This window comes from Anser anser (genome assembly GCF_964211835.1).
Source record: "Anser anser genome assembly, chromosome: W".
In the NCBI taxonomy this organism is placed as follows: Eukaryota; Metazoa; Chordata; class Aves; order Anseriformes; family Anatidae; genus Anser; species Anser anser.
This window is the reverse complement of record NC_139731.1, coordinates 5,202,966-5,216,946: the sequence shown is the minus strand read 5'-3', so window position 1 is coordinate 5,216,946 and position 13,981 is coordinate 5,202,966. Positions and strand designations below refer to the sequence as shown.

The 13,981-nt window shown below is 45.7% G+C and overlaps 1 protein-coding gene across 8 annotated transcripts in view; it reads left to right on the top strand.

Moving 5' to 3' along the window:
* Positions 1-13,981, top strand: part of LOC310888667 (homer protein homolog 1-like) — a gene marked incomplete at its 5' end in the record, with an annotated part of 224,822 nt that overhangs the window by 185,481 nt on the left and 25,360 nt on the right. The window contains one exon of one of the 8 annotated variants that reach the window (XM_083815599.1): positions 8,952-9,281. The exons of 5 other annotated variants lie outside the window; for them this stretch is intronic. In XM_083815599.1, coding sequence (XP_083671725.1) covers positions 8,952-8,999 — 48 coding nt within the window. In that variant the 3' untranslated portion in view covers positions 9,000-9,281. Of the gene's footprint in view, positions 1-685; positions 2,798-8,951; positions 9,282-13,981 lie in introns of those variants that run through there. 2 more of the 8 variants (XM_083815600.1, XM_083815593.1) reach the window with 2 other exon arrangements.

Below are 13,981 nucleotides of genomic sequence, written 5' to 3'. Positions count from 1 at the left end.
GGTGGAAGCAACCACCGGATGGCTGGAAACATATCCTGTGCCCCATGCCACCGCCCGGAACACTATCCTGGGCCTTGAAAAGCAAGTCCTATGGCGACATGGCACCCCAGAAGAATTGAGTCAGACAACGGGACTCATTTCCGAAACAACCTTAGAGACACTTGGGCCAAAGAACATGGTATTGAGTGGGTGTATCACATCCCCTATCATGCACCAGCCTCTGGAAAAGTTGAACGATACAATGGACTGTTGAAGACTACACTGAAAGCAATGGGTGCTGGGACATTCAAAAATTGGGATACACATTTGGCAAAGGCCACCTGGTTAGTCAATACTAGGGGATCTGCCAACCGAGCTGGACCTGCCCAATCAAACCTGTTACGCACTGTAGAAGGGGATAAAGTTCCTGTAGTGCACGTAAGAAACATGCTGGGGAAGACAGTCTGGGCTACTCCTGCCTCAGGAAAAGGCAAACCCATTCGTGGGTTTGCTTTTGCTCAGGGACCTGGGTGCACTTGGTGGGTAATGCAAAAGAATGGGGAGGTCCGGTGTGTACCTCAAGAGGATTTAATACTGGGTGAGAATAGCCCATGAGTTGAATTGTAGTATGTTAATTATTATATAATACTGTATGTCATCACTACCATGATTACTATATGTCAATGTCCTATTAATGGTATTACAGTAACAGCCACACAGATAATGACGAAAGAATTTTGATAGAAATGGACAAGCACAGAGATGTGATGGACCGAGAACGGGCTTCAGCGTGCTATGATTCAACATCACACACCATCTCTTCTGCCCTGAAAGACTACTGTGACAGATGGAGCCTGAAGTCATGGACTAAACAAACTCAGTGGACATTTTATATACATATATGAATGGTGGTGCTTAATGTTTTGGAATGTATGGAACCTGAGCATGACTTAAATGGTATGGAATAAGGCAAGGATATTATTCAGGTTTAGGGTAGGATAGGGTTAATTTTCCTCCTGGTAGCTGGTAGGGTGCTGTGTTTGGGATTTAGGATGAGAATCATGTTGATAACATGCTGATGTTTTAATTGTTGCAGAGCAGTGCTTACACTAAGACAAGGACTTTTCAGTTTCTCATGCTGCCCTGCCAGTGGACAGGCTGGGGGTGCATCAGGAGCTGGGAGGGGACCAAACCAGGACAGGTGACCCAAACTGGCCAAAGGGGTATTCCATACCATCTGACGTCATGCTGAACAATTAATATGGGGGGGCTGGCCAAGATGGGGGGACCAGCTGCTCGGGGATAGGCTGGGCATCGGTCAGCGGGTGGTGAGCAATTGCATTGTGCATCACTTGTTTCATACACATTATTATTAGTAGTACTATTATTATTATTATTGTTATTTTCCTTTCTTTTCTGTCCTAATAAACTGCCTTTATCTCAAGCCATAAGCTTTCACTTTTTTTCCTGATTCTCTCCCCCCATCCCACAGAGAGGGAGCGGGGAGGGTGAGCGAATGGCTGTGTGGTGCTGAGCTGCTGTCCGGGTTAAACCACAACACAGCCACATGAGTTTATAGAGAAGAATGACAATTTCTTATGCGTTCTAACTGCCTGTGTAATAGCTGGATGGATGGAATGCATCAAGTGTAATTAAACTGGTGCTTTTTTTAAAGTGCTTTTCATTTCAAGAAATTGACGGTTGCTGACAAAAATCTGCTTTGCTTGAAAATTTTTCCAGTCATGCACAAACTTGTCTCATGTGTTTTTATAGGGAGAGATTTTCATTTTACTTTTTCATTTAATTTTCTCCTTTGGAAGGATGGAAGTTCTAACTTGTGCTCCAGGTTTGTGAATGAATGATAGTAGTCATTGTTTATAAAATTATTTAAATTATAACCTTATTATTACTATAGTGCAGAAGTTCAGGTGGATTTGACCACCAAATACTTCACAGTGAAGAACTCATTACTAAAATACAGACATAATGAGGTAGCATTCTTTATAATAAAATGTACTAAGAACTTCTGTTTCAAAGCTGAGGCAGTACAGTTCTGATACAACAAAGAAAAGAAAACTATCACAGAACAACAGCAACTGAATTATTTGCCTGCCTGTTGTGGGGTAATCCAACCAGACAAGATGACCAAGGCTTTGCTGTAGAAGATCTCTTTTTCTTGATGTTTTTCTCACTCTTACTCTTATCCTGTTTAAAATCTGTTATTAGCAAATGCAATTAATGAATATAGGAAAAAAATTTTGCATGACACTTTGCATGCACCTGATACTAGAGTTAACAAAAGTAGTAACTAAGTCTTTGTAGCTACATTCATTAATAGCTAATTATTTTTCATAACCTTTGCCAAGCAAATTCCCTGCAATTATTTTGTATTTCTGAGGGAACACAAAATCTTATAACATGAGATCATCTACACGGCACTCTTATGATCACTTTTACATTCTTGTATTAAGTCTTCCTGTAATCTGTGACCTCATGGCTTGCTGAAATCTAACACAAAATATAGGAATACTCTGTGCCTATCTATGGCTCTCTGGGCATGTGTTGTGGTTTAACTTGACAGGCAGCTAAGCACCACACACACTTTTGCTCCACCACCCCCCTCCCAGTGGGATGGGGGAGACAACTGGAAAAGAAAAAAAGGTAAAAGCTCATGGGTTCAGATAAAGACAGCTAATAGGACAGAAAAGGGAGGGAAATAATAATAATGATAATGATAATAATAGATTGTACAAAGCAAGTGATGCACAATGCAATTGCTCACCACCCGCTGACCAATGCCCAGCCTGTCCCTGAGGAGCAGTCCTCCCCACACCAGCCAGCCACCTCATGTTAATGGTTCAGCATGACTTCATATGGTATGGAATATCCATTTGGCCAGTTTGGGTCACCTGTCCTGGTTCGGTCCCCTCCCAGATCCTGATGCACCCCCAGCCTGTCCACTGGCAGGGCAGCATGAGAAGCTGAAAAGTCCTTGGCTTAGTGTAAGCACTACTCTGCAACAACTAAAACATCAATGTATTATCAGCATTATTCTCATCCTAAATCCCAAAGACAGCACCCTACCAGCTACCAGGAGGAAAATTAACTCTATCCTAGCCCAAACCAAGGCAGAATTACTATAGGATACCTCATCAAAAGTACAATGCTTCATTGGAAAATAGTTGTAGTCCAACATTTACCTGTTTCAATAGCCTTGCTAAGAGCATTCACTGAGACAGTCTCAGAAAGTTGACAATATTTGTAGTCCAATGTTTGTCTGTTTCAGAGCGCTGCCAAGGACTTTCACTGAGACAGTTTCACAAAGTTGAATGTATTTAGTAAGGCAACAGATTCGGAATTACTGTTGATAAGTATATTTACTGCAGTAGCACTAATATATGATAATAGTGCTAGCAAAAGGCTATCCTGGGTATTCCTCACCAACAGCTGAAGGTGCAGAGCTTACCAAGAAGACATCCCTCTCGGTGGAGGAGAAGGAACAGTCAGTCAACTGCCTCTTCCACGTTTATTTCTTCTTCTTTTTTGCCCCCAGCTCTTCTTTTTTCCTAACTCTAACTTTTTTTTCCTAACAATAACTTCTTTTAACTTTTTTTTTTTTTTTAACACTGACTCCTAACAGTCTTTTATGTCCTAACCTTATCTATCCCCTCCCTGGGGTGATGTTTCGCGTGATTTGGGTGAAGTGTTGAATACTACAGTCATAAATGTTTACCATGTACTTCTTTAGGGTCATTATCATATTCAGGGCTGTGAACTTTAACAATCATTTTATACATAATGGAGCAAAAGGTTTCACTTGGGCACCGTGGCCCTCAAGATTCTGTTCTGCTGCCAAAACAGGGCCATCCTGCCAACACAGGACTGGCTCCTTGAGCATCCTCTCACCAAGTTTGCAGACCTCCATCCACAAAGTTTGTATGAGATAAACAAGAACAAGCTGCTCAATTCCCCTTTGCCCAAGACTGGTGCTTATCACTGACACTAACAAGTCTGACTCTCCTCCACATTATCCAACCCATGACTATAGTCACTCAATTCCAGATCCAAATCATGTTCGTATAAAGTCGATCCTGGGGGTATCCCTTTTGTTTGATTTTTTTTTCCTCTCCACCTGGATGCACCTCTATTTCAGTCCATCCAGACACCATGAGCACTTGACAAATCAACACCCAGGTTAGCATAGATTTGATACAAGCAAATAATATACAAAACATAATAATTACAATGCTTACTGTCAATGTAAATTGCAGTAAGGAAGCAAGCCATCCTCACAGTGAGAATCCTAATCCACACAAAAGTTTTTTCAGCCATCCTCCTTCCATGCTTCCATGCCATGTTCATAGCATGGCTGAACAGGGAACTTTTGCTGAGTCTCTGGGAGGAAAATAGAGTTTATGTCCAGTGGAAGAGGGGACATGCAACTCAGAGGGGATACAAGGAAGTTGACAGCATATGCAGAGAAAAAGTCAGGAAGGCCAAAGCCCAGCACGACATCAACCTGGCCGCTATGGTTAAGGATAATGAAAAATGCTTTTATAAATATATTAATGGCAAGAGGAGAGCCATGGTGAATCTCCATCCTTTACTGGGCGCAAGGGGGAACATGACTACTGAGGATAAGGAAAAGGCTGAGGTTCTCAATGCCTTCTGTACATCTGTCTTTACTAGTCAGACCAGTTATCCTTGGGGTACTCAGCCTCCTGACCTGGAAGTCTGGGACGGGGAGCAGAAGAAATCCCCCACGATTCAAGTGGAAACAGTTAGAGACCTGCTGCTCCACCTGGACTGTCACAAGTCCATGGGGCCAGATGGGATCCACCCGAGGGTACTGAGGGAGTTGGTGGATGTGATTGCTGAGCTGCTTTCCACCATCTATCAGCGGTCATGGTCAACCAGAGAGGTCCCGGATGACTGGAGACTTGCTGATGTGACGCGCATCTATAAGAAGGGTCGTAAGGAGGATCCGGGGAACTACAGGTCTGTCAGCCAGAAAAGGTGATGGAACAGGTCATCTTGAATGCAATCACGCAGCATATGCGGGACAACCAGGGGATCAGGCCCAGCCAGCATGGGTTCATGAAAGGCAAGTCCTGCCTGACCAGCCTCATCTCCTTCTATGACCGGGTGACCCGCCTGGTGGATGAGGGAAAGGCTGTTGACGTAGTCTACCTAAACTTCATCAAAGCCTTTGACGTGGTCTCCCACAGTTTTCTTCTGTGCTGGGTCCTGCACTTTGGTCAGAACAACCCCATGTAACGCTATAAGCTTGGGACAGAGTGGCTGGAAAGTTGTGCAGAGGAAAAGGATCATAGAATCATAGAGTCATAGAATCATTGAATCATTGAATCATAGAATGGCTTGGGTTGCCACACATTAGATCAGGTTGGCCAAGGCCCCATGCAACCTGGTCTTGAACACCTCCAGGGATGGAGCATCCATAACTTCTCTGAGCAACCTGTTCCAGTGCCTCACTACACTTACAGTGAAGAATTTCCTAATGTCTAATCTAAATATATCCTCTGTTAGTTTAAGACCATTCCCCATTGTCCTATCATTATCTACCCTAGTAAAGAGTCCTTCTCCATTCTTTATATAAGACCCCTTTAAGTACTGAAAGGTCACAATAAAGTCACCTCAGAACCTTCTCTTCTTTAGGCTGAACAGCCCCAGCTCTCTCAGCCTTTCTTCATAGGAGAGGTGCTCCAGCCCTTCAATCATCTTTGTGGTCCTCCTCTGGACCTGTTCTAACAGATCAACATCCTTCTTGTGCTGGGGGCTCCAGACCTGGATGCAGTACTCCAAGTGGAGCCTCACAAGGGCAGAGTAGAGGGGGACAATCACCTCCCTTGACCTGCTGGCCACTCCTCTTTTGATGCAGCCCAGGATGCAGCTGGCCTTCTGGGCTGCAAGCACGCACTGCTGGCTCATGTCGAGCCTTTCATCCACCAGAACCCCCAGGTCCTTCTCTGCAGGGCTGCTCGCAGTGAGTTCTTCTTCCAGTCTGTACTCATGCCTGGGATTGCCCTAGCCCAGGTGCAGCACCTTGCACTTGGGCTTGTTGAACCTCATGCGGATCATGTGGACCCACTTCTCAAGCTTGTCCAGGTCCCTTTGGCTGGCATCCCTTCCTTCTCTTGTATCAACTGCACCACTCAGCTTGGTGTCATCTGCAAATTTGCTGAGGGTGCACTCTATCCCACTGTCCATGTCACTGATGAAGATATTAGACAGTACCTGTCCCAGGACAGACCCCCGAGGTACACCACTCATCACCGGCCTCCACCTGGGCATAGAGACCTTGACCACCACTCTCTGAGTGCAACCTTCAAGTCAACTCCTTATCCACTGAATGATCTACCCGTCAAATCCACATCTCTCCAATTTGGAGATCGGGATGTCATGTGGGACCATATCAAAAGCCTTACAGAAGTCCAGGTAGATGACATTGGTCAGTCTTCCCTTGTCAACTGGTGCAGTCACTCCATCATAGAAGGCCACAAGATTGGTCAGGCAGAATTTGCCCTTGGTGAAGCCATGCTGGTTGTCCCGAATCACCACCTTGTCCTGCATGTGCTTTAATGTTGCCTCCAGGAGTATCCGTTCCGTGATATTCCCAGGCACAAAGGTGAGGCTAACTGTTCTGTGGATCCCTGTGTCTTCCTTTTTAAAAATGGGAGTGATGTTTCAATTTTTCCAGTCACCAGGGATTTTGCCTGACTGCCAGGATTTTTCAAATATGTTGGAGAGTGTCTTGGTGACTACATCAGCCAATTCCCTCGGAACCCTGCAGTGCATGTCATCAGGGCCCATAGACTTGTAGTTGTTAAGTTGCATCAGGAGGTCCAAAACTTGCTCTTACAGTGGGAGGGACTCTGTTCCCCCAGCCCCACCTAGAGATTCAGGCACTCGAGTGATGTGGGAAGTCTGACCACTAGTGAAGACTGAGGCAAAGAAGTTGCTAAGTACTTCTGCCTTCTCCACATCTCAGAATCACAGAATCATCTAGGTTGGAAGAGACCTCCAAGATCACCTAGTCCAACCTCTGTCCTAACACTAACAAGTCCTCCACTAAACCATATCACTAAGGGCTACATCTAAACGTCTTTTAAAGACCTCCAGGGATGGCGACTCAACCACCTCCCTGGGCAGTCCATTCTAATGCCTAACAACCCTTTCAGTAAAGAAGTTCTTCCTAACATCCAACCTAAACCTCCCCTGGCGCAACTTTAGCCCATTCCCCCTCGTCCTGTCACCAGGCACGTGGGAGAATAGACCAACCCCTACCTTGCTACAGCCTCCTTTAAGGTACCTATAGAGAGCGATGAGGTCTCCCCTGAGCCTCCTCTTCTCCAGGCTAAACAACCCCAGCTCCCTCAGCTGCTCCTCGTAAGACTTGTTCTCCAGACCCCTCACCAGCTTCGTCGCCCTTCTCTGGACTCTCTCAAGTACCTCCATGTCCTTCCTGTAGCGAGGGGCCCAAAACTGAACACAGTACTCGAGGTGCGGCCTCACCAGAGCCAAGTAGAGGGGGACAATCACCTCCCTAGACCTGCTGGCCACACTGCTTCTTATGCAGGCCAGGATGCTGTTGGCCTTCTTAGCCACCTGAGCACACTGCTGGCTCATATTCAGCTGCCTATCAACCAGTATTCCCAGGTCCTTCTCTGCCAGGCAGCTTTCCAGCCACTCATCTCCCAGCCTGTAGCGCTGCTTGGGGTTGTTACGCCCCAGGTGCAGGACCCGGCACTTGGCCTTGTTGAACTTCATGCAGTTGACCTCAGCCCATCGGTCCAGCCTATCCAGATCCTCCTGCAGAGCCTTCCTTCCCTCGAGCAGATCGACACACGCACCTAACTTGGTGTCATCTGCAAACTTACTGAGGGTGCACTCGATCCCCTCATCCAGGTCATCGATAAAGATATTAAAGAGGACCGGCCCCAGCAATGAGCCCTGGGGGACTCCACTAGTTACCGGCCTCCAACTGGATTTGGCTCCATTCACCACAACTCTTTGGGCCCGGCCATCCAGCCAGTTTTTAACCCAACAAAGCGTACTCCAGTCCAAGCCACGAGCAGCCAGTTTCTTGAGGAGAATGTTGTGGGAAACGGTGTCAAAAGCCTTACTGAAATCAAGGCAGACCACATCCACAGCCTTCCCCTCATCCACCAAGCGCGTCACTTGGTCATAGAAGGAGATCAGGTTCGTCAAGCAGGACCTACCTTTCATAAACCCATGCTGACTGGGCCTGATCGCCTGGTTGCCCTGCAAGTGCCGCGTGATGACACTCAAGATAATCTGCTCCATGAGCTTCCCTGGCACTGAGGTCAAGCTAACAGGCCTATAGTTCCCCGGGTCTACCCTCTGACCCTTCTTGTAGATGGGCGTCATGTTTGCTAGCCGCCAGTCGACTGGGACCTCCCCTGATAGCCAGGACTGCCGATAAATGATGGAAATCGGCTTGGCCAGCTCCTCCGCCAGTTCTCTCAGTACCCTCGGGTGGATCCCATCCGGCCCCAAATCTGTTGTTACCAGTTCTCCATCTTCATTTGTCAGATGCAATACACTCTCCTTAGCCTTTCTTTTGTGGCCAGTGTACCTGTTGTGAGAAACAATCTGTAATCAACAACACAGGCTCAGGCGAGGATCTCAGTGAAGTAGCGTTTTTATTTGCGATTGCAATGGCGGGCATCCTGCAAGCAGGAGCGCAAAGCAAACGTATATTATAACCTTATATTTCCTATTACCCGACACTTGATTCCTCCCCTCTTTCCTCATTGGCTGAGTACTACAGGTTCATAAACTACTTGACTCTCATTACCATACCATATATGTACATTTTTATTTGACCAACTGTTAATTTCTGTTTCCTTTTTTCCTTCTTCTCTCGTGACTAGAGGACCCATGACTTTTTGTTTTGACTGATTTTGCACTGCTCGTCTTGTTTTTTTTAGCTATCCTCCTTATTTTGGGACAGCGGGACCTTCCCCTTATCTGCTTAACATTTTCCCTACTGCTATGCCACTGTCATGCCTGCACAATCAGTTTTGAATATTTAAGGTTAGTGGAATTTTACACTGCTAAAGCACAACTTTATTTCTTACCCTGTAGAACACCTTCTTGTTATTTTTTGCATCCCTCACCAAGTTTAGTTCTGTCACTGCCTTGGCTTTCCTGATCCCATCCCTGTACATTCGGACAGAATTTAGAATCATAGAATCATTAAGGCTGGAAAAGACCTCCAAGATCATCTGGGCCAAACATCCCCCTACCACCAATATCAGCCACTAAACCATGTCTCTAAGCACCACATCCAACTTCTCCTTAAACACCCCCAGGGACGGTGACTCCACCACCTCCCTGAGCAAACCCTTCCAATGCCTGACTACTCTTTCTGAGAAATTTCTCCTAATTTCCAACCTAAACCTCCCTTGGTGCAATTTGAGGCCATTCCTTCTTGTCCTATCACTAGTTATCTGCGAGAAGAGGCCGACCCCCAGCTCCCCACAACTACCTTTCAGGTAGTTGTAGAGAGCAAATAAGGTCTCCCCTCAGCCTCCTCTTCTCCAGACTAAACAACCCCAGTTCCCTCAGCAGCTCCTCATAAGACTTGTGTACCAGACCCTTCACCAGCTTTGTAGCCCTTCTCTGTACATGTTCCAGGGCCTTGATGTCTTTCAGGGGCCCAAAACTGAACACAGTACTCGAGGTGCAGAAAGGCATTGGAAGGGGTTGCCCAGGGAGGTGGTGGAGTCACCGTCCCTGGGGGTGTTTAAGGAAAGGTTGGATGTGGTGCTTAGAGACATGGTTTAGTAGGTGACATTGGTAGTAGGGTGATGGTTGGACCAGATGATCTTGAAGGTCTTTTCCAACCTTAATGATTCTATGATTCTAATATCTAATTGGAATTTGCTGTGCTGCAACTCTCATCTGTTGCCATTTCAGAAGAAAAAAAAAATCTATCCAGAACAAAATTTGTTGAGGAAAGGTGAATAGATTGGATTTTTAGAAATACTTGTGGACAAGCTGATTTCAAGGAGGAACAAAGTTTTCATGTTCATTTGCCATGTAGCTGTTGTTTTCCATGCAAAAATTGGCTGTCACAGCATCTTGCCCACTGGAAAAGAAGAATGTGAATATGTATGCATTAGAAGAGCACACTCACTTATACGATCAAAAATTGTACAAAATAGGCCAGCTTCTAAAATGAAGAACTGTACTTCCAACACTAGCTGCTAAGTTTAGTTCAATTTAATAATATATTATGTGGTCTGTATATAATGTAATTGCAGTATTCACTCCTTATGTACTTCAGGTATATACACAGATTTTGGTGCCGGAGTCATCTATCTGCAAGCCACATCAGATTTCTTTGTCAAGTGTGGTGGTGGGGGGAAGTAATACATATTGTTTAGTAAACTTTAGCTTATTATTTCTATCTTTAGTTCCCTCTTTATATAAATAGTGTTATAAAAGGCCTTGTTTACATAAATAGGTTCCTTTTTTAATAAATAAAGTAATATTTTTTCTGCTAATACTATTTATTAGTTGACTTCTTATGGCAGTTTTTTTCACAGGTTGAACTTTGTCATGTTTAATTTATAAACATCCTTTGATTTTACATTATATTGTACCCTTCTATTTTCCATTATTCTCATTCACTGTGATAAAATGGGTCTTTTGGCTCATGCGATATTCATTGTTTGCTTTTTAAGGTGTTTTAAATTATTTTAAACCCAACATTTTTTATTCTATAATTGTTATAAAATTTTTCTGAAATAAATTTTTGTGTGTATCACAGTTTACAGGGACCTCCCCTGATAGCCAGGACTGCTGATAAATGATGGAAAGGGGCTTGCTGAGCACTTCCCCCAACTCCCTCAGTACCCTCAGGTGGATCCCATCTGACCCCCATAGACTTGCATATATCTAAGTGGTGTAGCAGGTCGCTAACCATTTCCTTGTGGGTTACGATGGCTTCATTCTGCTCCCCATCCCTATCTACCATCTCAGGGGTCTGAGTACGTGGAGAACAACTGGTCTTGCTGCTAAAGACTGAGGCAAAGGCGGCATTAAGCACTTCAGCCTTTTCCTCATCTCTTGTCACTGTTTCTCCCCATATCCCATAAAGGATGGAGATTCTCATCATTCCTCCTTTTCTTATTTATTTATTTATAAAAAAGCATTTTTTTCTTGTCTTTAACAGCAATAGCCAGATTGAGCTCCAGTCGGGCTTTGGCCCTTCTAATTTTGTCCTTGCACAGCCTCATTACATCTTTGTAGTCCTCCTGAGTGGCCCGCCCCTTCTTCCACAGGTCATAAACCCTCTTTTTCTTCCTGAGCTCTAGCCACAGCCAGTCTTCTCTGGTGTCAGCTCATCTTTCGGCATGTGGAGACAGCCTGCTCCTGTGCCTTTAGGATTTCTTTCTTGACGAGTGTCCAGACTTCCTGGACTCCTTTGCCCTTCAGTGAAGAAGGAGGGGGAGAGGTGCTCCAGGCGCCAGAGCAGAAGTCCCCTGCGGCCTGTGGTGAGGACCATGGTGAACCAGGCTGTCCCCCTGCAGCCCATGGAGTACCACGGTGGAGCAGGGTTCCACCCTGCAGCCCGTGGAGGAGACCACGGTGGAGCAGGTGGACCTGCACTGACGGAGACTGTGGCCTGTGGAGGACCCCTGCCGGAGCAGATTCCGGGCCGGACCTGTAGCCCGTGGAGAGGAGACCATGCAGGAGCAGGTGACCTGGCAGGAGCTTCTGCCCGTGGGGGACCCAGGTTGGAGCAGTTTGCTCCTGAGGGATGGACCCCGTGGTACGGACCCATATCTGGAGCAGTTCTTGAAGAGCTGCTGCCTGTGGGAAGCCCACGCCGGATCAGTTCAGCAAGGACTGCATCCGGTGGGAGGGACCCCACGTTGGAGCAGGGGAAGAGAGTGACCGAGAAGGAGTGGCAGAGACGAAGTGCTATAGACTGACTGCAACCCCTATTCCCCTGTCCCCCTGCACCGCTTGGGGGGACGAGGTAGAAGAGGGTGGATGGGGGGAAGGCGTTTTTGGTTTCTTTCCTTTGTTTCTCGCTTCTCTAGCTTGTTTGTATTAGGCAAGAAATCTTACTATGTCTCTACTCTGAGTCTGTTTTGCCCGTCATGATAATTGTCGAGCGATCTCCTCGTCCTTATCTCAACCCCTGAGCCCTTTGCATCATATTTTCTCCCCCTTTCCCTTTGAGGAGGGGGAGTGAGAAAGCAGCTGAGGTGGAGGTCTGCTGCCCACCCGAGTAAAACCACCACAACCCGAGATTGCCTCCAACCTTCACATCACCTACAAGTCCTTCTCTATTTACGAGCAAAAGGTCCAGCAGGGCACGGTCCCTAGTTGGCTCATTCACCAGCTGTCAGGAAGTTGTCTTCCACACGCTCTCGAAACCTCCTAGACTGTTTCCTCTCTGCTGTGTTGTATTTCCAGCAGACATCTGGTAAGTTGTAGTCCTCCATGAGAACAAGGGCTAGTGATTGCGAGACTTCTCCCAGCTGTTTGTAGAATATTTTGTCTGCCTCTTTGGCCTTGTTAGGTGGTATTTAACAGATGCCCACCAGGACATCTGCCTCATTGGCCTTCCCCTTGATTCTTACCCATAAACATTCAACCCTGTCATTGCCATTATTAATCTCTATTACTAATCTTAAAGAAAGATTTCCCTTTTTGGAGGTTACCATATAATGTTCCACTCTTTTACAACAGGTAGGAGAGGGTTTGACCCTGGATTCACAGAGGCTTCTGCCTCTAACTCAAGATAGTTCAGCAGAAAAACCTGGAAATGTTTAACAGGTTAAACTTTGGAAAGGGTGAAGGTGGATGACGTTGACAGTTCCAGCAAAATTTAGGATTGAACTAGAGCTCAACAGTGGCAGAATTTGTGTTGTGCCCAGGGCAGAAATACACGAACATGCATACACGTGTGGCAGCTTTGCTGGAAGGTGAAGGATTCTTGACTGGGCAAGACCCTAAGCAATCAAATGTGGCTTCAAAATGGACTCTATTTTGAGCAGGGGACCTGGACCAGATGACCACCAGAGTTTCCTTCCAGCCAAAATTATTCTTTGACTTTATGATTCCTGCTGTATATAGATGTTAATTCAGACACTGTTTAGACAGGTTTATCCAAGTGGTTATGTCACAATTCTGCTTGTTTGTGTAATTACAGTGGTGAATACTGTAACAGTTACAATTGGTAGTAGTCACAAAAAAAATATATAAATAGATATATTTCTGTGTAATTTTAGCAAATTGAGAAAATGATCTAAGATTGCAATCATAATGCTCAATGATATATAAAACTGAACAAACTGCAATTACTTCTTTTCTGCCACAAGCACAGATATTCCTTTCTAGGCAATTCCATCAAACAGAATAGTTCTTGGTGTTGACATTCTCCTTTTCCCTAATTCCTCTTATCCCTCCCAAGAATTGCTGTAATTTCAGTGTCTTTCCATTTGTAAGCCTGATATACAAAAATGTCTAATGACAGATTTCCAGTAGAACAAACTAGACTAGTGTTGTGGTTTAACCCAGACGGCAGCTAAACACCACACAGCTGTTCGCTCACCCTCCCCCCTCCCTCTCTGGGATGGGGGAGAGAAACGGGAAAGTGAAGCCTGTGAGTTGAGATAAAGACAGTTTATTAAGACAGGAATATAATAATAACAATAATAATAATAATAGTATTACTAATAATAATGTGTACGAAACAAGTGATGCACAATGCAATTGCTTACCACCCGCTGACCGATGCCCAGCCTATCCCCGAGCAGCCGGCCCCCCCACCCCGGCCAGCCACCCCTATATATTGTTTAGCATGACGTCAGATGGTATGGAATACCCCTTTGGCCAGTTTGGGTCAGCTGTCCTGGGTCTGTCCCCTCCCAGCTCCTGCTGCACCCCTAGCCTGCTCGCTGGCAGGACAGAGCGAGAAGCTGAAAAGTCCTTGGCC